Source organism: Theropithecus gelada, chromosome 10 (assembly GCF_003255815.1).
Source record: "Theropithecus gelada isolate Dixy chromosome 10, Tgel_1.0, whole genome shotgun sequence".
In the NCBI taxonomy this organism is placed as follows: domain Eukaryota; kingdom Metazoa; phylum Chordata; class Mammalia; order Primates; family Cercopithecidae; genus Theropithecus; species Theropithecus gelada.
The window spans coordinates 81349695-81375608 of NC_037678.1; the positions used below are offsets into that span (position 1 = coordinate 81349695).

Below are 25914 nucleotides of genomic sequence, written 5' to 3' on the forward strand. Positions count from 1 at the left end.
CCTAGTGAAACTCTTGAACATGTGCATCCAAAGACATGTATAAATGTGATCACAGTAGTATTGCTTTTAGTAGCAAATTCTGGGAACATCCCAAATGTCTATCAATAGTAGAATTGATTTGAAAGGGATGTGGAATGGTAATACAATGGAATAGCATGCAGCTGTTTAGATAAAGGAACTCCAATTAAACATATCAACAAAGATACATTTCAAAAACAAGATGTTGAAAGGAAAAAGGTAATCAAAACAATACACAACATTCTACCTCATTTTTATAAATTCTTAAAATATGCGATATTAAACATACATTATTTAGAGAGGCATTCATAAAAAGCAATGCATTTTTAAGAGGCTGGGATGATAAATGTAAAATTCAGAACAGGTATTACCTCTGGGAACAGGAAGAGGAAGATGCAGTGTTGGGAAGAAATACACATAAGTACAGCGGTAGAGGCAGACTTTTTTTCCTTTTTCTTTTTCCTTTATTTTTCCTAGCTTTTTTTTTCTTTAGCTATTGTATGCTTTGTATTTTTTGTACTTTCCATATATCAGATAGTATATTTTGGTGTGCATGAGATAGTCCTTAATAACATTTTTATTATTTTTTATTTGACTTTTAAGTTCAGGGGTACATGTGCAGGTTTGTTATATAGGTAAACTTGTGTCATGGGGTTTTGTTGCACAGATTATTTTCTCACCCAGGTATTAAGATTAGGACCTATTATTTTTCCTGATCCTCTCCCTCCTCCCACTTTCCACCCTCTACCCTCCAATAGGCCCCAGTGTGTGCTGTTCCCCTCTATGTGTCCATGTGTTCTCATCACTTAGCTCTCACTCATAAGTGAGAATATGCAGTATTGGGTTTTCTGTTTCTGTGTTAGCTTGCCAAGGATAATTGCCTCCAGCTCCATATTCCTGCAAAAGGCATAATTGTGTTCTTTTTTTTATGGCTGCATAGTATTCCATGGTGTATATGTACCACATTTTCTTCAGCCAGTCTATCACTGACGGGCATTTAGGTTGATTCCATGTCTTTGCTCTTAACATTTTTAAACGGTCTCTGAGTAGAATAGGGTAGGTTGGTGTAAGGAATTACTGTTTTTAATTGGAAGCAATTACATACTGCATTAAAAAGCATATATATATAGACACATATATATATGTTTTACATTCACATAATGAAACCAAAGCTTTCAGAATTTTCCGCCAAAAAGTATGTGTGGAGGGAGAGAGAGGGGTGTTACGGCGCATTTGTAAGCCCTGAAATAAAATGATCTCCATATTTGCTTCCATTTGTGTATAAATATTTTTTAAGCATATATGCATCCTAGAGTGTGGAAAGAAAATTTCTGGGAAGATTTACAAGAATCTGTGGCAGTTGAAAGTTCACTTTTAGCTTTATTGTGTAATTTATTGTATTTTTCATTTATTTGTACTTTGTAAACTATTTTATTGTATATTTGATTTCGTTTTTAATTATCATATGCAGCTTTAATTTTATAACTAAATTACATTCTGACCCACGGCAGGACGTAGGAGAAGAGGATGAGAGAAGGACGGAATCCTGAAGACCGCAGCATTCTGCGCTCCGCCCCTGGGATAGAGGGTTCCTGGAACGCCCAGCGCAGCTCCGCCGTCCAGCCTAGGCCGGCCACCTGGCGGCGAAATGAGGCGCGCGGGGCGGGGGCGGTGGCGGAGGCGGTGGCGGAGGCGGAGGCGGAGGCGGAGGCGGTGGCGGAGGCGGAGGCGGAGGCGGAGGCGAAGGCGAAGGCGAGCCCCGCCCCACCGCGCACGCTGTGGTTGCCCTGGCAGCCGCCCCGTGCGTGGCCGAAGCTCACAATCAGCCCTGTCCCTGTGGCTCCCACCCCGTCCCCTGCGCTCACCTGCTCGGGCGCTCGCCCTCTGGGGACCCGGGGCCCATGGACATACACACCCAGTCCTGCCGTCCCGCGCGCCAGCTCTCCAGCCTTAACCAAAGGGACACAATTCACGCCTGGGCGCCTCCGCCGGCTCCGGGAGCCCAAGGTCGCGGCTGGGCCAGCGCTGACCATCAGGGGAAGAGAGCAGGAGGCTCCCCAGTCGCCCCAGCAGGCCCAGGCGCATAGGTGCCCAGAGATCCCTGGCTTCTGATCGCCCGGACGACTAAGAGGTGAGCGTGACACCTGGCCTTTGCTTTGACATTACATCTCTACCCGCTCCACTCCTCTCTTCTCCAGATTTTTCTGGAAACTAAAAAGTGGAAAGCACAGTAGAGAACCCCCAACATGTAAACTATCGCTTACACTGTGAGTGAGCTGAAACCCACAAAAGTTTGTTGTATTCATAAGGAGCCTACATTGAAGGACTTTGCTAAATATTTTACAAAGATTATATATCATTTCCTTTTCACACAACCCCATAAAGTGGGCACCATTGCTATTCCCAGTTCACAGATTCAGAAACTGAGGTACAAACTAGGTAGGTAGCCTGTCCATATTTATCCAACTAGTTTGTGTGAATAATGATACAGGGAAGGGAGGATCACAACAGATTTCCCCACCTCAAACCCTACACTCTCTCCACGGTACCAAGCTTGTCTTCATCCATTCCGCTTTCTAATGATCCTCCCTTGTCGCATAGCCCCCTTTGAGAGTTAGATGACCTGAACACACGCACATTCCCACAGATTTTCGGGTAATTTCCGAGTATTCAGACCCCGAACATGGACCTCAAGTCAAGACATTCTGCTCTATTCCACTACCTTGGTAGATGGTTAGATGTGTCTGAGGTGGCCCAGGGTCGTGCTGGCGAAAAGTGCAGGTGTGCTTATATGTGGAGGACCCTATATGCTGCTCAATTTATAACGTAGGACCCAAGGGCTACACTTGTGTGATTTCCTCCAGTGGGATGAGCTCTTGGTCAGTCTTAGCAGTTGATTGTAAAGTACATTACACAGGGTGCTGCCCTCTCCCCTAGCACTTCGGGGCTTTAGCTGGGAGGGAGGCAGTCCACAGGAAACTGACCCATGGAACCTACTGAATTCATCATTGTAGCTACTAATTAATTCTCCATTAGGGATGAATGCTAACAGCGGCAACGTTGAAGTCCCTGATTGGAAGTCCCTATTTTCACAAATCAAGGGGCATTGATTCAGTCCAATCATTACCTGTGAAGGAGCATCTCACCCTATTCTGTAGATGACACATATACATATGCAGTATGATGACACTGCACCTAATCGGAATATGACTGATAATAATAAAACAATTAAATAGCAGCTGAGGTGAATGTCACCAAGCCGTGCAGCAAAGTCCAAGTGGATGACTCTGAGGCAGCCTCAGTTGGTTCCCTAGTCCACCACATGTTATAAACAGATTAAAAGGCAAAGGAGGCCTGGCCCGGTGGCTCACACCTGTCGTCCCAACACTTTGGGAGGCAGAGGCGGGTGGATTACCTGAGGTCAGGAGTTCGAGACCAGCCTGGCCAACATGGTGAAACGTGTGCCTACTAAAAATACAAAAATTAGCCGGGCGTGGTGGTGGGCACCTGTAATCCCAGCTACTCGGGAGGCTGAGGCAGGAGAATCGCTTGAACCCGGGAGGCAGAGGTTGCAGTGAGCTGAGATCACGCCACTACACTCCAGCCTGGGTGACAGTGCGAGAGTTGGGCTGAGGGTCGAGGGTCATGGGATAGGACGAGACACCAGGGAAGTGTGTGAGGTCAGAAAAGAGTCTTGAGGACCTAGCCCTGGGCACCCAACATAGCCTTCTTGAAACAGGAGTCAGCAAAGGAGACTGAGAAGGAGTGGGCAGTGGTGTTAGATGGAAGCAGGCAATGGGGATGTTGCGGTGCCTAGAGAGACACGTTTAAAGGAGAGAGCTGACTGCCATAGAGAATGTAGGTGAGGGAGCAGGCTTGTGATGGAGAAAAATGGTGCATAGTTTCAGCTTTTGTAGTAAGCTGGAATCTTTTCATTGCAAATTTTGGAAACCCAGCTAACTAGCTTATGCCAAAATAAGGTCGTGGGGGTAGACGATATATTAACACATAAAGTGGTAGATGGCTTCTGGCACCATGGAATCCATGTTGCAACTCATGCCATCAGTCTCAGTCTCTTTCCAGCTTCCAAGCATGGACTCTCTCTGTGGCACCTAAGAGAGCGACCTGCAACCCCAGCCCCACACCATGACTGCTTAACAACTTCAGCAGAGTAGTCTTCCCTCATAGTTCTGGATGATGGGCTGCTGATTGGTTGATGTCTTTTATGCACGTATGTTTGAGCTTCAGTGTACCCAGAAAGGGACGGTTCCCTCAAATGGGCCAAGCCTAGGCCACAGACCCTTTCCTCTGGCAGGGAACAGAAGGGACAGCCCCATCCAAGCAACCCGGATAGGATTCCCTATGTGATAATGGGATTCTTTTTTCATAAGAAATGAAGAAAGAAAACCAACTGGGCATACCTAGCATGGCCTGCTACTCAATCCAAAAGATTATTTTACCTCCATGCAGGGAGGTAAAATTACATACTAGAATGCCCATCACAATTTAACAGGGGGATTGTTTATGAAGATTTGCAGTTGCCTTGCGGCCATTTAACTACATCTTTTCCACTTAAGATGACATAGGAATCACTCATCACATCTTTGATATGTTACAGAGCCCAGTAGATTTCTGTGTATAATGAACACCTCAAAAGTATGTTTTTATAACACCTGAAAACTATTAAAACCTGTATGATCTCTATATTGTGCTGGTATGAAACCATGTAGCTAGATGGTGGGAACTTGAACCCTTACCATGGCAATTTAGTTAACCTCAGCTTCTTCATGGTAAAATGGGCAAGTGTGGTGAGGAGGGAAGGTTAAATGGATAATAAGAAAACCACCTGGCAAACTATTTTTAATTATGATAGAAGATTTGTTTTGAACTGTTTTAACTTTATGCCCACTGAATATTTTTGGTATTTATGTGTAAATCCTATTTTCTGAACATTTCATAAAAAACAATCTCTGTTCTTAAGGAAGGTCCGAAATATTGTTATTTAATCAAAATGAAGATGATAAAATTAACTTTGGGTTATTTTTCTTTTTTGTTGCTTCAGTTTTACTCTTGGTCCAGAAAGCATTTTCAAGGAGCTGGTCAAGCATGGCTTTAGTAGATAAGAGACTTGAGAACTTACAGATCTACAAAGTCCTTCAATGTGTGCGGAACAAAGACAAGAAGCAGATAGAGAAGCTGACCAAGCTTGGATACCCTGAACTAATCAATTATACAGACCCCATTAATGGACTTAGTGCTTTGCACTTAGCCTCAGTTTCCAATGATATTGATATGGTCAGCTTTCTCCTTGACCTTGGTGCTCACCCTGATGTGCAAGACCGAATGGGCTGTACTCCTACAATGAGGGCTGCAGAACTGGGCCATGAATTGTCAATGGAAATATTAGCAAAGGCAAAGGCTGATATGACTATAGTTGATAATGAAGGAAAAGGTAAAAATCCCAACATCCTCCCCAGCAGATTGCAACTCACTTTGTAGCCAGCAAGCAATAACATGGACTCTTTTTGTTTTCCAACTTTAGAAGTGAATTCCTTATGGTTTTAAGGGAAAGGCTAAATTCTCACCCCTATATCTAAACCTACTGTCTCCTCATAGAGCATTTCTTATTCTTTTTTTACATTTTAGAATTTCGGGCAGTACTACACCTAGGACTCCAAAAGGATTTTGACCCCCTCCATAGTAAGTCTGATGTAGGAAGGACTCGCACTTGGAAACTTGAAAGGACTAAAATCAATTCTGGCATAAACTCCAACTTTCTAGGATCGTTTAAAAATTTATTTGGAAATAAAACTTCAAACTTTAGACAATTATTCAGGTGAAAGAGCTGCACTTTCACACCTTTAATCCCATCATCTCAAGACAATGGTCTGAGAACTTCTTGCCCAAATAACTTAAGGTTCAGGCAAGAATTGACACAGCCTCATAAAAATAACTGAGATAATTATCGATAAGCTCAATGTAAACTGGTAGGTTTAAGCAGTTGTCCTGAGTCGCTACAAATACAAAGTCGTTAACATCAGCCCTGCAGTGCAGAAATGAATCTCATTTTATAATGTGAATATTTACTGACAAGAGCAAAATCTACTTTTCTAGTTGTCTCCAGACTTGGTGTTTGATATGATTACTTGCTTAGAAGAAAAGAGGACAAAGAAAAGGGATAATTACATATTTAATTGTACCATGTAACAAAATAAACTTCAGATGCATTCAGGGGCCAAATGTGTTTTGAAATGGTAAATCCTGAAAAAACAGTATCCTCTCAAAGCTCTATAGAATGCCATTCTACAGAGGGTGTTCCGTGGACCACTGAATTGCCAGGATGTTGAGAAGTACTACAGGCAAAATTGGTTTCACGGTCGCATTCATTAGAGACACATTTTAGACATGTATCTTTCGCATTGTTGGCTGAAAAATGGTGACATTTTCCATATTTATTTGACCACAAAATATATATATTTTTTAATGGCATCTTATATGCCTGGAGGTTTGTGGACTAACCTTTGGGAAACACTATAATAGAGAAAAGTTTAACTTACTGAGTTTGAAACAGAGATATAAATCACAAAGAAAAAAGAAATTCTATAGCATAACAATGTAAAAGTGTAATTTATTTATTTATTTATTTATTTATTTAGAGACGGAATCTTGCTCTGTCGCCCAGGCTGGAGCACAGTGGCACGATCTTGGCTCACTGCAAGCTCCGCCTCCCAGGTTCCCACCATTCTCCTGCCTCAGCCTCCTGAGTAGCTGGGACTACAGATGCCTGTCACCACGCCCAGCTAATTTTTTTGTATTTTTAGTAGAGACAGGGTTTCACTGTGTTAGCCAGGATGGTCTCCATCTCTTGACCTCGTGATCTGCCTGCCTCGGCCTCCCAAAGTGCTGGGATTACAGGCGTGAGCCACCACACCCAGCCAAGTGTAAATTTTTTTTTAAAAAAATAAAGGTAAAATTGGAAACAAGGTCGAGTAAATATTTGCAGCAAATGCAACAGGCATATGGCTAAGGGAAACAAATCTCATGAGCAGAACTGAAACTATGAAAGGAAACATAAAATCTTGTTTCACACATAAGCTTGTTAGGATGCCTGCAGCCCTCACTCTGCGTGACCCAAGGTACTGCCCATTGTACAGAGTATATTGTCTCTTCCCCACATCAACAAGCCTCACTCACCTTGCACATCCCTCAGTTTGGCTGCCAGTGGCCAAACTGCTTTGCTTATTCTACAGTACCCTCTCTGTCATTGACGTCCTATTTTCCGGTGACTCATGTTTGACTCACTGTACATCATTTCTAAAGGATAACTAAACATTTCAATGGCTAAGCGGGTCTTTAGGATGTGAGACATGCCCTAGGCCTAAGCTGCACTTTCTCTTTGAACAATTTTACAGAATATGGAGAAGGTAAAGCTCTACGCCAACATATTCTTTCTTGTATGTTGTCTTAGGGAATTAATTACAGCGTGGAATTATTCTCCTTAAAAGTTAAGCTATAATAGTTCCTTATAGCACCCATTCCCATTCCACTGGTTTTCTCATGTATAGGAATGTGACCTCAGTCCTCAATGCAGTCTGCCAGTTCTATGATAAGGTACAATATTTTTCAAACTTGTTTTCCCTTTAGTTTAGGAATGCTGATTCATGTTCTTTGTGGCTTAAAGAGTCAGCCCAGATACAGTTCAACTGTGTGTTGTACATGCCATTATTATGAAATGTTCATTTCATAAGTGGCTCTGGGCCTTTTGTAATGAATTCAGCCGCCTCGGGTATTATGCTTAGGTTGTTTTGTTGTTGCTGTTGTTGTTTTGGTCTGTTCTTACCTTCTATGTCTTGCTCTGTCTTTGACTTTCTGTTTTCAATAATATCCTTGACCATCTTTTCTTTTTTTTTTTTTTTAAACTGTTCTGAGTAACCCTATTTTAGGTACATCGGTTTATATAAAATATATTTAGGTTCTGATTTTCATATACATTTTATTTTTTATTTTAATGGTGGAATTTATCCAATTTATAGTCATCTAGATTTACCATAGGTTTGGCTTCAGAAACATCATTTATTTTATATTGTGAAGGCAAAATATATCTAATATATAAAAATATGTGAAAGTATTGTCACATATGGTCCATATATTTGTTTTACTTTGCTGTATATGCGTGTTTTTCTTTATATGCTTATAAGTGTATTTTCTAAAACTGATGGGCTGTTTTTAGTTATTTTAACGGTTAACTTGATACTTCATATATCCTTAAACCTGTTTATTGAGTTAGCATCTTAAACAGTATTCATTGATTCTTTACTCTGATTAGTAAGATTAGTACAATAGTACAAATGAGATAAGATTAGTACAATAACCCTTCCTCTTACTTCTGCTACTTCCCTTCTACCACTCAATTTTATAGTCAATTATAATTACTTAGTTCTTTCAATGATTCCCTTTTAAATAATAAGTACCTTTTACTTTATCTCCTTACCTGCTTTAAATAATATCTCAGTCTTAGCCCTAAACAATGAGAAGATCAAATACTTAAACTATTTCTCCTTCCTTCCCTTCCCTTCCCTCCAAATTTTTGATAAATTATATTATTTTTACATTATTATGAATTGCAGTATATATTTCTCTATCTAAAATTCCTAAGGTGACTTAGCTTTGGTTCTGCGGCTAAAGAGATCCAGTATTTATAACTGTTCTTTTAGTCACATATTCTCTATTGATCTGTTGGAAAACTCACTTTTGCCATCAAGTAGTTTAAGTCACTTCTGTGGGCTTATGTCCCTGACTACTTATATCCTTAAGACTATACATGTCTGTTGCTTTTATATGAACAAAGTCTTGATTGGGTATAAAAGTTCCCTGGTTTTTATCCCAAGTTATGGTGTAGAGATCCTTTAATTATACTGTAGCATTGAATGTTGTTGTGATAAGTTTTTGAGGGCAGCTGGACTTTTCCCCTTTATAGATTAGTTGAATTTTTGCCTGGATTCTCATGAGACACTTTCTTTGCCTAGCTTTACCTAGGCATACCTTGTTGATTGTTGTTAATCAACTTTTCCTGAGACCCAACGTACCCTTTTAATCTTACGATTCAGGTCTCTCTTTGCACTTTTATTTTAGAACAAGTTATATTTAGTTTCTTTGCTATCATGGAAATGAATTAGTAATTTTTCCTGATATATCTTTTCTAGTATGTACCCTTTTTGCTTGGCTTTCGTTATCAGGTTCTTTTTTCCTTGCAGTATTTTTTTTAATAGGTTGCATAGTAGTTTCTTTTTTGATTATTCTTTGAATGAAATCCCTTTTTGGAATGAACCCATTACAAAGTCAGTTTGGAGTTTGATTGTTATTTACCTAGGACTTTCTTAGCAACACTCTGCCCTGGGTGTATAACAGTAACCCTGATGTGCAGTATGCTTTTGACATGGATTATATTGAGAGCCTGTATGTTACAGGTCCTGGGTGTAGGGATTTCGCATTTTCCTTTCTCCAATAGAACAAAATGATTTGCTAAAATGGCAGAGCCACTTGCCATCTAAGTTTTCATCTCTTTACTGCTATACCGACAGCCTGCTTCTTACAAACATGGCCAGTCTACACATTTCATCACCCAGTGCCATCTCTTTTGCCATTCTGCAGTTTTAGAGGGGACCTGGGGGCTTACCAGTAGCCCTTTGGCACACATAGCTATAGCCCTGCTCATTCCAAGAAGGGACACTCAGGGTACGTACTGCAAGATGCCAAATACTCAGGGTCAGCAGGGTTCACCTGTCAGCACTCCAATTCTTCCATAAGCCAGGTCCTATCACATGTGGTTGTGACAGTTTTCTAACTATGTCAGGAATTAAGATTTTTTGTTTTTGGTTTTCTGTCTTGGTGTTTTAGTTGGTTTCAGAGAGGAAACCAAGACAGCTATGCCTTTAACTAGCTAAGTATGATTTTTAATAATTTTACTTTCCTTCCTGTCAAATATGTATAGATGTTAATTAAATACTCTCTGGGGATTTTATTTCTCTGCAGGTGTTTTGTTTTACTGCATTTTACCAACTAAGCGGCATTATCGCTGTGCTCTGATTGCCCTTGAACATGGTGCAGATGTCAACAATTCTACCTATGAAGGAAAGCCAATATTCCTTAGAGCTTGTGAAGATGCACATGATGTTAAAGATGTGTGCCTGGTATTTTTGGAAAAAGGAGCCAATCCCAATGCAATCAACTCAGTATGGCTATTCTTGTGATTACAAATATTTCTTGTTTCAATTACAGCATAGTATAATCTTTGCATTTAAATACGATGACATTATCCTGTTAGCTGATAGACTGTTCATTTTGATTCAAAATACTTGAAGATGCTATACTTTTATTATCTTCATATTGCTGTGATTCTGCAGTCTGTTTCCTAATTATGTTTGGAAATTTGGTATTTATTATGCATAATGTCAAGGTACCATTATAGGAAATAGTAAAAAATGCATTGCTGATGCCTAGTAGGATTTATCTTCTTAGAAAAAAAATATATAGTTCTGCCGTTTCTTTTCTTTTCTTTTCCTTTTTTTTTTTTTTTTTTTTTGAGACAGGGTCTTACTCTGTTGCCCAGGTTGGAGTGCAGTGGTTCAATCTGGCTCACTGCAACCTCTGCCTCCCAGGTTCAAGCAATTCTCCTGCCTCAGCCTCCCGAGTAGCTGGGATTACAGGTACACACAACCACGCCCTGCTAATTATTTTTTGTATTTTTAGTAGAGACAGGGTTTCACCATGTTGGCCAAGCTGATTTCGAATTCTTGGCCTCAAGTGATCTGCCTGCCTCTGCATTCCAAAGCGCTGGGATTACAGGCACACCCAGCCTAGTTCTGTGGTTTCTTGTATCAATTTTGTTCGCTCTCCTTATTTGGCTAATTTCGAGTTTTCTTGTAATTGCCTTTTCTTGACACTAAACGTTGATTTTCTTCTCATTAGAAAACACCTATGACCTAATTTTATATTAGGTATTGATATTTTATCTCTTTTTCTCCCCTTTTATTCTGCTCTATTTGCAAGAAATACATTTTTAGCATGATATTCTCACAGGGGCATGCAGTGTGGTCTTGACTTTGATTTTAGAATTCTACGTTTTGGGTACTGACCCATTGTACTTGCTTAATTTTTCCTCTCTGTTACATGAAACTAAGAAAAATGTAGAGAACTAAACTTGTAAGTGTAAGGCTAAGGTCAAATGGATTCAGGCTGTATTTGTACTGATTCTGCTATTTAATATGATGGACATAAACAGCATCTCATCCATTTCATATCCAGTCCACAGGCCGCACAGCTTTAATGGAAGCATCAAGAGAAGGGGTAGTGGAATTAGTTCGAGGCATACTGGAAAGAGGAGGTGAAGTGAATACATTTGACAACGACAGGCATCATGCTGCTCATTTTGCTGCTAAAGGAGGCTTTTTCGATGTAATAATCTATTCTTTGCTTTAAAATTAGTTGCTAAAACTTTTCTGTCCTTTTTCTCAAATTTTTTATATGTCATATAGATTACACTAAGGCAGACATTTTTCTGAGTTACCTATGTTGTTTTCATCTTGATTTCCCCAAATAATTCTAAAATTATATTTTTAAAGGCCTTTATCTCTTTAGTTTTATGTGTTTGCTAATTTACTTATTTAATGTTATTCATAATATTTTTCTGTACACTCGGTGATAACAATTTAAAACTTCTGCCAGCTGGGACTGCTGTATTTTATGCCTTCATTACATATTAGAATCTTCAAACTATGATGATCTAATTATGGGAGAACAATGCCCTCATATTCTTATCTCCGTGGTGTTTGTGTGTATTAGATAATGATATACCTGAATTTTAAACTCAAGTATTCTGATTACCTAAACATACAGCAAAGAGTATCTCACTGATACAGTAACATTGCAGAAACAAAATAAAAATTAACACTATTTTTTAAAATTCTGAATTCCATCTGAAATTTCTTTACTCAATTTTCTTTGAGTTTTAACACAGTTATCTTCATTTATATCACTATTTTCCCTGCAATAAAAGTATACACAAAGATAGAAACCATATTTGGTAAAGAATTTTCCTCCTGGATGCTGTTTTCCATGCTCTGATACTTTCTTAAATTACCTACACTAACAAAAATGGTAGTGCCCCCTCTAAGTATAGAGTTTTCTATGCTCTAGATCAACGCCATTTAATAGAACTTTTGGTGCTGCTGGACATATTCTATTTTTGTGCTATACAACACAGTACAACACAATGGCCACGTGGCTTTTGAGTACTCTAAGTGTGGCTAGTGAAACAAACAAATGAAACTTAAATATATTCAGTTTAGTTCATTTCAATTTGGATTTTCAAAATCATACGTGGCTAATTGATAATGTACTGGATAGCGCCGGTCTAGCTGTCAGTCTTTAGTTAGTAGATGTACATTCCTATTCCTCCACAATATCCGCTATTTATTTTACAGATATTGAAGCTTCTTTTTGCCTACAATGGAGACGTGGGGCTGATTTCTTTAAGTGGGAACACACCACTTCATTACGCTGCCATGGGTGGTTTTGCAGATTGCTGTAAATATATAGCTCAGCGAGGTAAAATCGTCTAGCAATTTTGTGCTTGAAGTATTTTTGATTTACCCATATCATAGATAAGCAGAGAATTTGGGCCTATCACTTGTCAGTGGCTTATTTTTTTCTATAGCAAAACCTCACTCATATGTAGAAAGAAAATTGAAAATTATTTCTCTGTTAAATCATGAATCTGGTATTAATGATGAAAATCCGTTTCTCCAAAAATTTTAAGTTATTGTTAAAAACCTAAAGGGGATTGTTCCTGAACCAGCTAATTATTAAAATACTTACGGTTGAGGGCAGGATATGGTGGCTCATGCCTGTAATCCCAGCACTTTGGGAGGCTGAGGCAGGTGGTTCACTTGAGGTCAGGAGTTCAAGACCAGCCTGGTCAACAAGGCAAAACCCCGCCTCTACTAACAATGCGAAAAGAAAATTAGCCAGGCATGGTGATGGCGCCTGTAATCCCAGTTACTTGGGAGACTGAGGCACAAGAATCACTTGAACCTGGGAGGCAAAGATTGTAGTGAACCAAGATCATGCCACTGCACTCCAGCCTGTGTCTCAAAAAACAAACAACAACAAAAAACGTACAGTTGATTAAGTTTCTTATTTTAAAAATGCCAACATCAGTCTAAAAAAGGACACACACTGAAAACCATTTGCTTTCATTTGAATTTTTAATTAGTTTATTTTTAAAAATATTCCTTGTGTCAAATGCAAAGATAATTTTTCTGGATAATTTGCAGTTATGGGGAAAATAATTTGGGGAAAAACACGAAATAAAAATTTTCGTGGAAAATTTGAAATGTAAGCAGAATTTTTAACTTTAGATTTTCCTGTAGCTTTTAAATACTAATTTAGAAATATGAACTATATCATATATAGCTTAATGAGTTTCTTAAAATGAAAATATTAGTTAATTATATTTAAGGATATGAATTAATTTTTGTTAATTACTTACTAATTAAATGCACATTAAAAGCTTTTTAACTCTGTTAGAACTGCATTTTGCAGAACTGTATATATTTTTTCTAGTTTATGAGATATAGGCAAAAATTTAAAGTCCAACAACTCTATAATAGAGCAAAGAAAGTGTTTTATTTTTCTGTCTTCCACATAGACACAAAATTTTAGAAGTCACTAAAATTATAGATAAAACTAACATGCCCACATAACTATAATAGCATAATAACTATCCATTTTTACTTGTATAAATGTATACTTTCCCTATGTCCCCAGTGTGATAAACCCTTTTAGCAAATGAGGAAAAAATATATCAAATGCAATTTTGGTTCTCTCAAACTGTCTTAATTGTTTGAGAGATCTGTCTCTATTAGTAGTTTATTCTGACATTTCAGATTTAACATTATGCATTATTATTATTTTTGTTTTAAAGATGGAGTCTGGCTCTGTCCCCCAGGCTAGAGTGCAGTGGCCGGATCTCGGCTCACTGCAAGCTCCGCCTCCCGGGTTCACGCCATTCTCCTGCCTCAGCCTCTCGAGTAGCTGGGACTACAGGCGCCCGCCACCTCGCCCGGCTAGTTTTTTTGTATTTTTTAGTAGAGACGGGGTTTCACCATGTTAGCCAGGATGGTCTCGATCTCCTGACCTCGTGATCCACCCGTCTCGGCCTCCCAAAGTGCTAGGATTACAGGTTTGAGCCACCGCGCCCGGCCAACATTATGTATTTCTAAAAACTAAAGATCCACTCAGGTTGAGACAAATTTCTTTAACTTTAATATGTTGATTTATTTCTTATTGGGGCAAATATCACACATACTCTATCATTTATGTATTCCTGGAATAAAGTCACAGAAAGTAAACGTTGAGAAACCAAGAACCAGAGCCTGGGTCATGCAAAAAGGCCTAATTCAGTGATGCAGAAAAGATCCATTTTCCTAGAAGAATCAATCATAAGGTTATTTTAAAGCTAATATTTGAAAATGTTTTGAGTTCTGTGTGTGTTCGGAAATATAAACACGTCACCAGATCCTATGTGGGTGACCCAGTTTCGCAGCAGAAGTGTTGTCAGTTACATTTTCACCTTTAGAATCTTACATCTCAGGCAATCAGAGCAGCAAGAAACCCTTAGCGATCAAATGCTTGTTTCTGAATAAGCTCCCTGGGTTTAGTGTCTTCTGTACTTAACTGTAAAGCATTTGTGCTGGCTGGATACGTTTCTCACATTTCCTCATGATAGTCCTCTTTCGCCCCCTCCTCCCCCTGCTGGGGCAATTGACAACTCCCTGTAAGCATGTGAGAGCCACATCCAAGGGCAGAGGAAAGGAGCTCAGGGAGTCCTCCTCCTCCTCTTCCTGGGCCCTCAACTCCCTGATTCTGCAGCACCAGCCAGCTGGAAGTTGAACATCTTTACCACAGAGGAGCATAAATCTCACAGGGAATGAACAGATCTTTATTTACTAATCATAAAGGAGGAGACAGAAAGCTCCAAGTCAAAAGGACAGGAAAACTGCCTTTAGCTCTTTTAAGTGGGGTGTTGGAGTCTTTTATACACATGGAAGTTTCTAACTAGGATTAAGCTGGAAGCTGCAGAGGGTAAGCTAAAGCAGGATGAAAATCCTTTGGTCCTTAGTGCTGGGTGAACACAGAAGAAGTGGCTTGAGAGGTGGGATCAAAACCCCCCTGACACCCTCAGTATGCAAAATAAATAGCTAAATAAAAACAGCATATCAGAATTAGTATGGAATTGCACTATGGAATTACTATGCTATGGAATTACACTATAGAGTCACTCTTCTTATAACTATCCAATATAGAAATTGTGGAACCTTTATTATCCCAATAGCCTTTTTTAGTTTTTCTACTACTGGTAAAATTACCAGTCTTAGTATAAAAAGTGTGTGTGTGTGTATTAAAATAGATTTATGTGTGTGTGTAGTAAAATAGATTTATTTTCCTTTTTTTAATTTTTATTTTTTGATAGAAGTGTATATATTTGTAGAGTATGTTAAATGTTTTGATATAGGCATACAATACTTAATATTATCACATCCTCTAGAATGGGGTAAGCATCCCCTCAAGCATTTATTCTTTGTGTTACAAATAATCCAATTACACTCTTTTAGCTATTTAAAAACGTACAATTATTATTGATTATAGTCTCCCTGTTGTGCTATTAAATAGTAGGTCTTATTCATTGTTTCTATTTTTTTACCCATCGTGTAAAATTTTAATTTTTCACAATACTAAGGAAAGTGTTAATCTTGAAAAACATTGTCTGACTGCTTCTTCAAAGTCTTACTTATACATACACTTATTATAGACAACACAGTCTTTTTGGTAGCACTAAATGGATTCCCTAACATGTTCAGAAAAGTTTCTTTCTTTGGTGAATATTTACAATTAATGTTGGTCTCATCATTTTGTTAAATAAGGACCAAAAAGGAAAATGAATTTTAATATCTAACTTGCACATAAATATAATGCTGAACTCCTCAGATTTAATTACAAATTACTTTTTCCTCTGTGAAGGTTGTCCACATGGCCATACCACAAAACAGCAGATTACTATAAATGACATTATTTAATGAAGAATACGGAAAAAAATAGACTTTAAGATTATACACAGATTTATAGTTTAAATCATTCAAAAGGAAGCAGGTATTCTGCTGCTTTTCAGGTTCAGATCTGAGTTCATAAGGTCCTAGGTAAGCTGTTTGAATCCAGCTTCTTTCCAAATTCAAATGTGTCCTTGCTCTTTTCCTGTTGGCCTGAAGTCCCCTGAGCAAGTGTACCAATATGGTATGTGTTTCAAATATCTCTAGGGATCAATGTTCTAATCCTATTGTAAATTGTAAACTTATCTTCTTCAGAATTCACCAAAGTGATACTCACAGAAAAAAAAAAAAATCACAGCTCAATTTTGTAATTATAACAGCAAAATGTGCACATCTCTATATACATATAATTTGGGGACACTTTTTTTTTTTTTTACTAATCATGAGAAATTAAGAGAACAGTTGGATGAATGTCACTTATTAGCCATGCAAATGCCTTGGCACCATTCGTAATTATGATGCTTTATGTTTTAGGATGTGACCTGAAATGGAAGAATTTAGATCATAAAACGCCCAGGGCTGTGGCTAAGGAAGGCGGCTTCAAAGCAGCAAGCAAAGAAATACGCCGAGCAGAGAGAATCGCCAATAGACTAGCCAGGCCGGGAGCCAAAAATCCAAATCCACTGTGGGCTCTTAGACTGCACGATTGGTCCGTAGAACGTGAGGCTTTCCTCCGGGAAGCCTTTTCGGTTTTAGACAGGGGTGATGGGACCATCAGCAAGAATGACTTCGTGATGGTGTTGGAGGAAAGGCAAGAGTATGCGAGCTCAGAACAGCTGACTGCCATCGCTCAACTTCATGAGAAAACTCGGGGAGGAGGAGTCAATATTAATGAATTCTTTAAAGGAACCAGATATTTAAACAAGTCTTTTGTATTAGGATCTTATGGACCTAAGAAAAAGAAAAAAGGGATGGGCAAAAAAGGAAAGAGAGGGAAATTTGTCTTACCCCTTCCAATTTGCGTCATTCCTGAGTACGTGTTTCCACGCCGGCAGGATGGTGGGCCACCGTATTACATGATTGAGACCTACAGGAATGTCACTGATAACAGCCGGTTTAACAGAGATCATCCCCCAGAACATCCCATTCAGGATGACTCTGCTTGGTACATTGATGATTCAGAGAAAGTATTTTCAAACATTAATATTATCACCAAAGCAGGGGATCTGGCTTCTCTGAAAAAGGCCTTTGAATCAGGAATACCTGTGGATATGAAGGATAATTATTACAAAACTCCGCTAATGACGGCGTGTGCAAGTGGGAACATAGATGCGGTCAAGTTTCTTCTTGAAAAAGGGTATGTGTCTCAGTCGCGTGTGGCTTAAATTTTCATGAGTCTTCACATTTCAAGGAAGTGAAGGGACGACAGAATTTCGTAATATAGAAAAGTGCTACTTTATTAAAGTCTCTAATAAGTTAAGGCTTTAATGTATAAAAACCTTTTATTAACACTTAATAAATTATTATAGGCTTCATTAAAGAATGTTATTAAGGAATGCTTTATTAAAATGCTGATTTATTATATGCTTTATTAAAGTCTATAAAATGCCCTATAAAAGGTATGTGTTCATATTATTGATGGCTAGGGTTAGAAAAGGATAATTTATGTTAGATTTATGTTATGTTAGATTCCTAGCCCCTTTATTAAAGCCTGTAATAGATTAATTAAGCCTATAGATTTTATATGGGAAGCCAGGATAATGGGAGCATAGGATTGTGTGTGCACAAAGATATTTTGCCAATAGCAATTATGCACGAAGCGAAGGCCAGTAAGTGTTTACTCGGGGTAAACAGTCTTCTGATTGTTACTGGCCTTCTGTCAGTGGCAGCACAGCTCAGTCCTGTCTCACAGTCTCACCTAGATGGTGTAGAGTCACTTTTTAATCTGCCTCTATTTGAGGATCTCGACAACTTCAAACAAGTGGAATGGTGGCTATAACAACATGTTTTGGTCCCCAAACCTGCTGCCCTCCTCCAGTGTGGGGCAGCCTTTTCCTTGGTCATGTACATATCTTTAAAATATCAAATCATGACATTTTTATAATACTTAACTTTTTAGACTACAACAGTCACTTAGGTTTAATTCCTTCTTCTACCATAGTTGTGTAACCTGGGTGAGTTTCTTAATATTTTTATGCCTCAGTTCTATCATGTACGTAATGAGACTGTAGTGGAACTCATGCCACAAGATTAGTTGAAGATTAAATGAGTTCAAATATGTAAAGCTCTTGTTAACACAGTTATTTCATACTTGAGAAATAAAGTACTAATCTTATTAGTACTTTAATGTTAAAGAAAGATTCAAATTTGTATATTACCAAGAGAGCAACTAATGAGAATATGAACTTTCTGGACAGTGAATTTCTAAAAAGGACTAAAATTTTAAATAATACATCGTAATATTTAGAATTTTAATAATGAAGTTTCATTTAAAAATGTATTATATGCAGAGAAAGTAGTCACAAAATGAAATAATATAACTTTTATATGTCCTGTCAGCTTTTATCTTCATTGGATCTAGTTTTATAATTTTCCTTGATTTTAACCTTTGCAAAATCGTAATCCCTAGAATCTAAAGTGCCTTTTAATGTAGATATACACAAAGAAAGTTAAGACTGCCAAATAATACAGAACAAAGAGGTTTGAAGAAAAATTATGGCACAGAGTTTACAATTTAGCAACTTGATAGAACTCTATGAAATTTTACTTTGCATTTTTAGTGTCCAGTCATTGGAAAACCAGTATTTTTAGCTTGTTCATCTATCTTATTTTACAGAGCTAACGTTAATGCAACAGATAATTTTCTGTGGACTCCACTTCATTTTGCATGCCATGCAGGCCAACAAGACATTGTTGAGCTTCTTGTTGAATCTGGAGCTTTCATAGACGCAGTTTCAATCAACAACTCAACTCCTTTAAATAGAGCCATTGAAAGCTGCAGACTGGATACTGTAAAATACCTACTTGATATTGGTGCTAAATTCCAGCTGGAAAATAGAAAAGGTATGTGTTCATTTTATTGATGATTAGCATTAGAAAAGGAGAATTTATGTTAGATCCTAAGCCCCTTCTGATTCTATTCTCGTAGGCTTGCATTGTCCACTGTGTTCTTGGTGCAAACACAAGCCTGAGTTAAATGTTATGGAAGTTTGTCTTATACCAAGTGCTTCTCCACTCATTGGTGTTGGAGGGCCAATTCTTTATGTTTGCAATCTTTCACGGACTGAAATACTTTTGTAAAACATAATAAAAATTATTTATTAGAAAAATAAAATGAAAAAAAAATGGAAGGCCAAACCTCTGTTTTTAATATTTAAATTTTAATGACAGAAAATTATATTAAGTTGCTATAAACATTTGTAAACACTTAGTTTCTGTACTTACTTCATTATGGATCAGTAACTATTAGTTTGTGGACTTGCACCAGTTTGCAGATGACACACTGAGTTATTACACTGTTATGGCTGTTAATTACTAACAATTACATACTCTATAGACTTTGGATTTCTCTTAAAGCTGGACAAAGTAATTCCTGAATTGAGGCTTCCCTGACTCTAGGAAGTAAACACACGACCTACCTTGTATCGTAAATACCACACAGGAAAAAATTAAAAAATCATTTGAATATATTTGAGCTCCTTGTTTGGAAGTATCATTTTCCTACGTTGGAAACCACTGCTTCCTTTGACTGAGTGAGCATCGTACCTCTGGTTGGTTCAGGCTGCCTCTGAGTCACAGGTACTACTGCACCTGTCCTGCCTGATGATATTGTAGGTAACATATCGCCCAGCCATCTGCCTGGAGCACCTGTGGCCCCCAGACCTTTTGGAATTTCCCTCCTTACATCAAGGAAAGGGGAAGATAATGTAAAATTATCTATCACATACAAGGAAATTTGCACAATGTGGGGAGAAAACAATCAGTTTGGTATTTAAAATGTAATATAATATTTCCTATCACTCTTTAAGAAACATAGTAAAAAAAAAAAACTAAGGAAAAAATAATTTTATGTATTTAGATGGCACTATAAATCATGGGATTTTAAAGCTGGGACCACCATAGAGAATATCTGATCTAGCTCTGTGAACTTCCCTTGTATATATACAACTTGCTTTAGGAATCACCCTTATTAGGGCAGGCTTAGAGCTGATGTGCTGAGATATTTTTCTACATGGTTAATCATTAATATGTTTATAGTCACTCTGAATTTATGTTTATGTTTCAACAGGGCATACTGCCATGGACGTTGCAAAGGCATATGCTGATTATAGAATAATTGGTATGATTAAAGAAAAGCTAGATAACTTGCCAAAACCAGCAGAAAATCAAAAACTAAAAGGCAAGACACCTCCTATACTGAAGACTGAAGGCCCTGAAATTAAGAAAGAAGAGGTAAGAAAAAAGGTTGACTACCCATTAGTAACTGGAACTCTTTAAAAATCTGTTTTGGGGAAAGCAGAAGCACTATTTACATACTGTTATACAACATGGGCAAGATAATATGCAGTGCATATTTTCAATACCATTATTATATAGTACTTTTAAAGAAATACATAATAATATTATTATCACTGAAGAGCCTAATAAGTACTCACTGCAAAGAAAATCCATACAAAAACCAAATGGGTTCAGCCAAATACAATTGGAATGTTGAAAAAGAAAAGCAAAACTGGTACTGGATTTGTATATATTTGGTCCTGAATTATACAGATTTGATGAGATGGTCCAAATAGGGAAGGAGGCTAACTGTTATGAGGAATGAAGTAAAGCATGATTTTTCTTCATTTTGGTCTCATTGCCACCATATCCCCTTTCATTGCCCACCATATCCCCTTCCTCCCACCTGCCACCTCCACCAAGGAATTTTAATGAATACCACTGAATTCTGGGATGTGGAGCCATTGCCACTAGAATATCCCACAAAATGATTGTAGAAGGTTTTCAGCATTTCTGGTAATTGGGAGTGATTTGGAACGTCTAAAGTGCAGCAGAAGGTTGAAGTTATTGCCCATATGAGTTACTGAGACATCAAGACTTTACCATTAGCAGGAAACCCCTAAGTGTGTCTCTAGGTTGGAAGCTTTTTTTAAGGAAGCAGATTTACTGGAGACACAGGACAAGAGATGAAAGTCAAGAAGGAAAAGTTTTAGTGTAATCAAATTGGAAAGGGTTGGGGAAATGTAGGTGGTAGGGAGTAGATAGGATGAAGGGATTATAGACAGACAGCAGAATTATAAACATGGAGGATGTTAGGATGGCAAAAGGTGAAGGAGGATCAGTCAACTAAAATTCTTCCATTATCATTTTAGTAGGCCACAGATCAAGGATGGGTATCTCGAAGACTTATGTGATCATCTACCAATACTTCTAATTAAAGTTAAACAAGGCAAACTATCTCTCCCCATCCCCAAAGTTATAATAATATACTATTTTATCTCAAGTTATAATTGCACAGTAGCATTTTTCATTTTTTTTCTGGCTTCAGAGTAAGATATGAAACAGCAAATAATGTTGGAAAGTCAATATAGATTTTTACAATTTATAATTTTTTTGGCCTTGTTTCCAGGAACCACTGTCATCAATTTATGGTGTACCAACCACATCAGAGGGAAAGAAAGTACGGAAGGATAATGTGGTTCATCTCAATTCATTGATTACCAGTGGTTATACTAAGAAAGTGGATATCACATTTATTCCACGGAGGGTAAGTGCTTTGAAAAGATCTTCATAGTGTGGTAGAAGCTCATAATGTCATTTTTTCAAAAGCTTTTTATGTAGAATATTCAAACAAATCTGCACAGTTTATCTTTCATAGTTACTATTTATGAATGTTCTTTTGCCAGGTTCTGCTACTTTCAACTCAGTATGCCCAACTAATAGCTCCCAGCATCTGGTTCTCTTGCTATTACTATTTCTGTATTGAGATTTACATTTTTCTTGAAAGGTTGAAGTCTTTCTGAATCAATGGCATGTTCTGCAGCTGTTTAATCTCTAACTCCTAAGGATACTTTTTTTTTTTTTTTGGTACTTCTCAGACCCAACCCTTCTTTGTACTTATTACTACCAGCTCATGCAGGAGTTTCATATAAATCAAGACTGGATTTATTCAGTAGCCTCCGAAAATGTCCACAACTAAAGAGGTGGAGACATATTTTGGAGAAAGGAGCTGTCTTTCCATTGGCTGTCCAACCAGGCTGAGCAAGCAGCTCCCCTCGCCTTCTATTATAAAAATAATTTTGACTTCTACATGAGACATATAAGTAGTAAACCTCAATGATCTTCTAATTTCTTTGCTTCCCTGTTTTGGCATCCTGAAAAACGAACAGCAGCTGGTCTGAGAATAACTGGCCAGAGAAGTAACTGAAGAACATTTCCGACATTAGTTGTCTAGACAGTCATCATCAAAAACAGTGATGCTCATGTAACCATTACTGTCATATGGGGGGGGGGGGAAGAAGTTAAAACACATCTAAAAGTAAATTTAATAGTTTTAAGTTAAAACTATAAACAAGCTTTTAAGTTAAAACTGTGTATTGAAAATTGTCTGGATATTAGCATATTTACTGGCTGTCATACTCATACCTGCTTGGGCATGGCTATTTTTCTTTTTAAGATTTGGAGTCCTGAAGCCACAACAGCAGAGCTGATCAGGAAGAGGGAACTACGGCGAGAGAGGTTTACACATGAGGTGGACTTCGAAGATTTTATGATGCCTTTTCAGAAGAACATCACAGAGAAAGCTCGAGCACTGGAAGCTGCCTTGAAGACCTAAGTTATAGCAGTTACTTCTTGGGGTAAATGCTTTGAGGCCCAGGGACCAATCTTTGGAGAAAGTAGATATTTCCATCAAAGCCAAAGCAATCCATACACCAAGAATTTCTTACCAAATGTTTCGTTTTGCTTTAACAACTATAAATGTTCTGAGCTGTCTAGAGAAAAGATGTATGTGATTTTGAAATGAATGGTATGTCATTCTGGATAAATCTCCAAGCCCCTTTATGAATGTAGTGAAGTACATGGCATGTGGGTTATAAACATTGCTGTCAAAAGATTTACCAGGTCTGCATCATCATGCTTATTATTTTTTTAATTGTCCCTTTTTTTCATTAAATAGAGACAGAGTCTCACTATATTGCCCCAGCTGGTCTCGAACTCTTGAGTTCAAGCAATCCTCCCAACTTGGCTGTCCAAAGTGCTGGGATTATAGGCATGAGCTACTGTACTCAGCCTGTTTATTGAAGATACTTTTCTAGTGGAAATTGATGAAAACAATTTAGGTTTTGGAAAAAGAAGTAATATTTAATCTTTTAAGGAAGGAGCTTATTTCTCACATGCCATTATAAACTGTGTGCATTAGATACCTTGGGTTGAATACACTTTTAACAGCCCTAGCTGTTAAAAACCCTAACCCTAGATAGATAGGCCTAGCCCTAAATAGATAGATATTCGGTTGGTGCAAAAGTAATTGAGGTTTTTGCCATGACCTTTAATTGCGGCAAAAACTGCAGTTACTTTTGCTCCAATCTGATAGCTAGGTAGCTAGCTAGCTAGAAAGACAGATAGACAGATATATAGATGATAGATAGATAGATAGATAGATAGATAGATAGATAGATAGATAAGATTTATTGCAAATAATTGGTTTACATAATTTTGGGCACCAGATGGTCAAGTGCTAAATTTATAGGGTAGGCTATCAGGAAGTGCAGGCTGGAAACATGCAGGAGCTGTCCCTGAAGTCCACAAGTGGAATTTCTTCTTCGTCATGGAAACCTCAGTTTTGTTCATATACCTAAATACTTCAGTATGTCTTTCCTAACATAAAAGGCATCCATTTACCTAACCAGATTACAATTGTCAAAATTTCAACTGTTGTTAAAGTGACTGATGGGATCAGGTTCACCTAGATTATCTAAGACAATCTCCTTTACATGAAGTCAATGAATTGTAAAAGTTGCTTGCATGTACACAGTTCCTTCACCACAACACCTAAGATTAGTATTTGATTGAGTTACTGGGTGCTATAACCTAGCCAAGTTGAGACATAAAACTGACCATGTCTGGAGGTGTACTCTGGAGTAAAAAGCTAGCTGAGGCATTACTCACACCAGGAAATGCAGTGGGTACTGAACAGGAGCTCCAAAAAAATCCAATGTCTCATTGACAGAAAGAAACCACTTTAGAATCTGCCTTACCAGAAGGCACCAACACCAGATTACAGCTCTATCAGTCACATATGGATTAAACCCCTTTCCTCTAACCTCCTCCCTCTGTTTCCAACCTTGGAGAGGGTCCTTTCACAGGAGCCAGTCGGGGAGGAGAAGGGAAGAGAGAGAGTGAAGCGTGTAACCAGGCCCACCCCTCTGAAGGAGACAGACCTGAACAGGAGTTGCTTACAAGCGTTGTCATTTGGAGCCCAGAGATTTGCTATTACAACTAAATTTTGTCTGTTTTGTAAGGTTTTCGTTTGGTTTTTTGTTCTCTCTTTTCTTTTTGTTTTGACATAATTTCATATTTATGGAAAAGTTGCAATAATTGACAAAGAATTCTTATATGCCCTTTACCGAGATTACCTAAACGTTAACCACTTACCACATTTGCTTTATCTCTTTCTCCCTCTACATACGTGTATGTATGTTTCATTTTTTTCTCGAACTATTTGTCAGTTGAAGACATGATAAAGACATGACATTCTTTACATGATGTATTTGTATTTGTGTGTCAGTTGAAGACATGATGTTTTAAATATTTCATTGTGTATTTCCTGAAATCACAATGTTCTTTTGCATAACAATATTATCATTGGCAAAATAAGGAAATTAACACTTAAATGAACTATTTCATCTATAGACCTCATTCAGATTTTGCTATTTATCTCAGATTTTGCTTATTTATACTTTCCTTTGCACTCCCAGGTAATGAAATACATTCGCTTGTCCCATCTCTTTGGTCTCTTTTAGTTTAGAACAGCCTGTTTTTGTTTGTTGTTTGCTTGTTTGTTTATGACAGTATATAAGAAGAACACAAGGCCGTTATCTTGTAAAATGTGTCTCAACTTTGGTTTGTCTTATATGTCTTCAAGAATAGATTCAGGTGATGCTTTTGAGGCAGCAGTGCTGCAGACATCATTGCACCCTTCTCAGTACATCATATCAGGAGGCACGTGATGTTGATACACGACGTAAACTTTAACTGCATTTGCAGTTGAGAGAAATGTCAATAAAAGTAAAGCTGCAGTAATAAATCATAACTGCATAAAATTAACTGTAGTACATACTGTACAACTGTAATAATTTCATAGCCACCTCTTGTTGCTATTGTGTTGAGTTCAATTGTTGCCTTTTCTCACGCTTACTTTATTGTAAGAATACAGTATTTTATAACATACAAAATACATGTTAGTTGACTGATTATGCTATGGGTAAGGCTTTTGGTCAGTAGTAAGCTATTAGTATCTAAGTTTTTGAGGAGGCAAAACTTATACATGGATTTTTTACTTCAAGGAGAGTTGGTGCCAGTAACTCTCTAGTAGTTTTCCTTGTACTTAATGAATATCTGATGGATAGATACTTTGAAACTATGGAAATTTCCTTCTACTTTCACACTTTCACCTACTAATTTTAGCGTCCATGGATGATTCTTGCCTGAAATAATTATCACAGTGACAGTTGCCATAAAATAACTTCTACATTTTATCATTCTTTCCATTTCTTACTTGGCCTTTTGCTGT

At 37.8% G+C, this 25914-nt stretch overlaps 1 protein-coding gene across 2 annotated transcripts; it reads left to right on the forward strand.

Moving 5' to 3' along the window:
• Positions 1–1814: 1814 nt before the first annotated feature.
• Positions 1815–24030, forward strand: ANKEF1 (ankyrin repeat and EF-hand domain containing 1). 2 transcript variants are annotated; one of them, XM_025398262.1, is made up of 11 exons: positions 1815–2149; positions 5081–5470; positions 7584–7629; positions 10051–10250; positions 11323–11472; positions 12501–12624; positions 16659–17481; positions 18961–19187; positions 20413–20576; positions 21751–21888; positions 22798–24030. In XM_025398262.1, the coding sequence occupies exons 5-11, from the start codon at positions 11344–11346 to the stop codon at positions 22954–22956; spliced, it is 1764 nt and encodes a 587-aa protein (XP_025254047.1). In that variant the 5' UTR covers positions 1815–2149; positions 5081–5470; positions 7584–7629; positions 10051–10250; positions 11323–11343; the 3' UTR covers positions 22957–24030. The 2 variants fall into 2 exon arrangements, with proteins under 2 accessions (XP_025254047.1, XP_025254046.1); XM_025398261.1 differs by lacking the exon at positions 7584–7629.
• Positions 24031–25914: the final 1884 nt, after the last annotated feature.

Bases quoted from the DNA above. Each gene is read 5' to 3' on its own strand.
- ANKEF1 (XM_025398261.1), top strand. From the start codon at position 5,125: ATGGCTTTAGTAGATAAGAGACTTGAGAACTTACAGATCTACAAAGTC. The intron at 10,251-11,322 runs GTATGGCTATTC...TTTCATATCCAG, and splicing joins ATCCCAATGCAATCAACTCA to TCCACAGGCCGCACAGCTTT. The intron at 19,188-20,412 runs GTATGTGTTCAT...ATGTTTCAACAG, and splicing joins CCAGCTGGAAAATAGAAAAG to GGCATACTGCCATGGACGTT.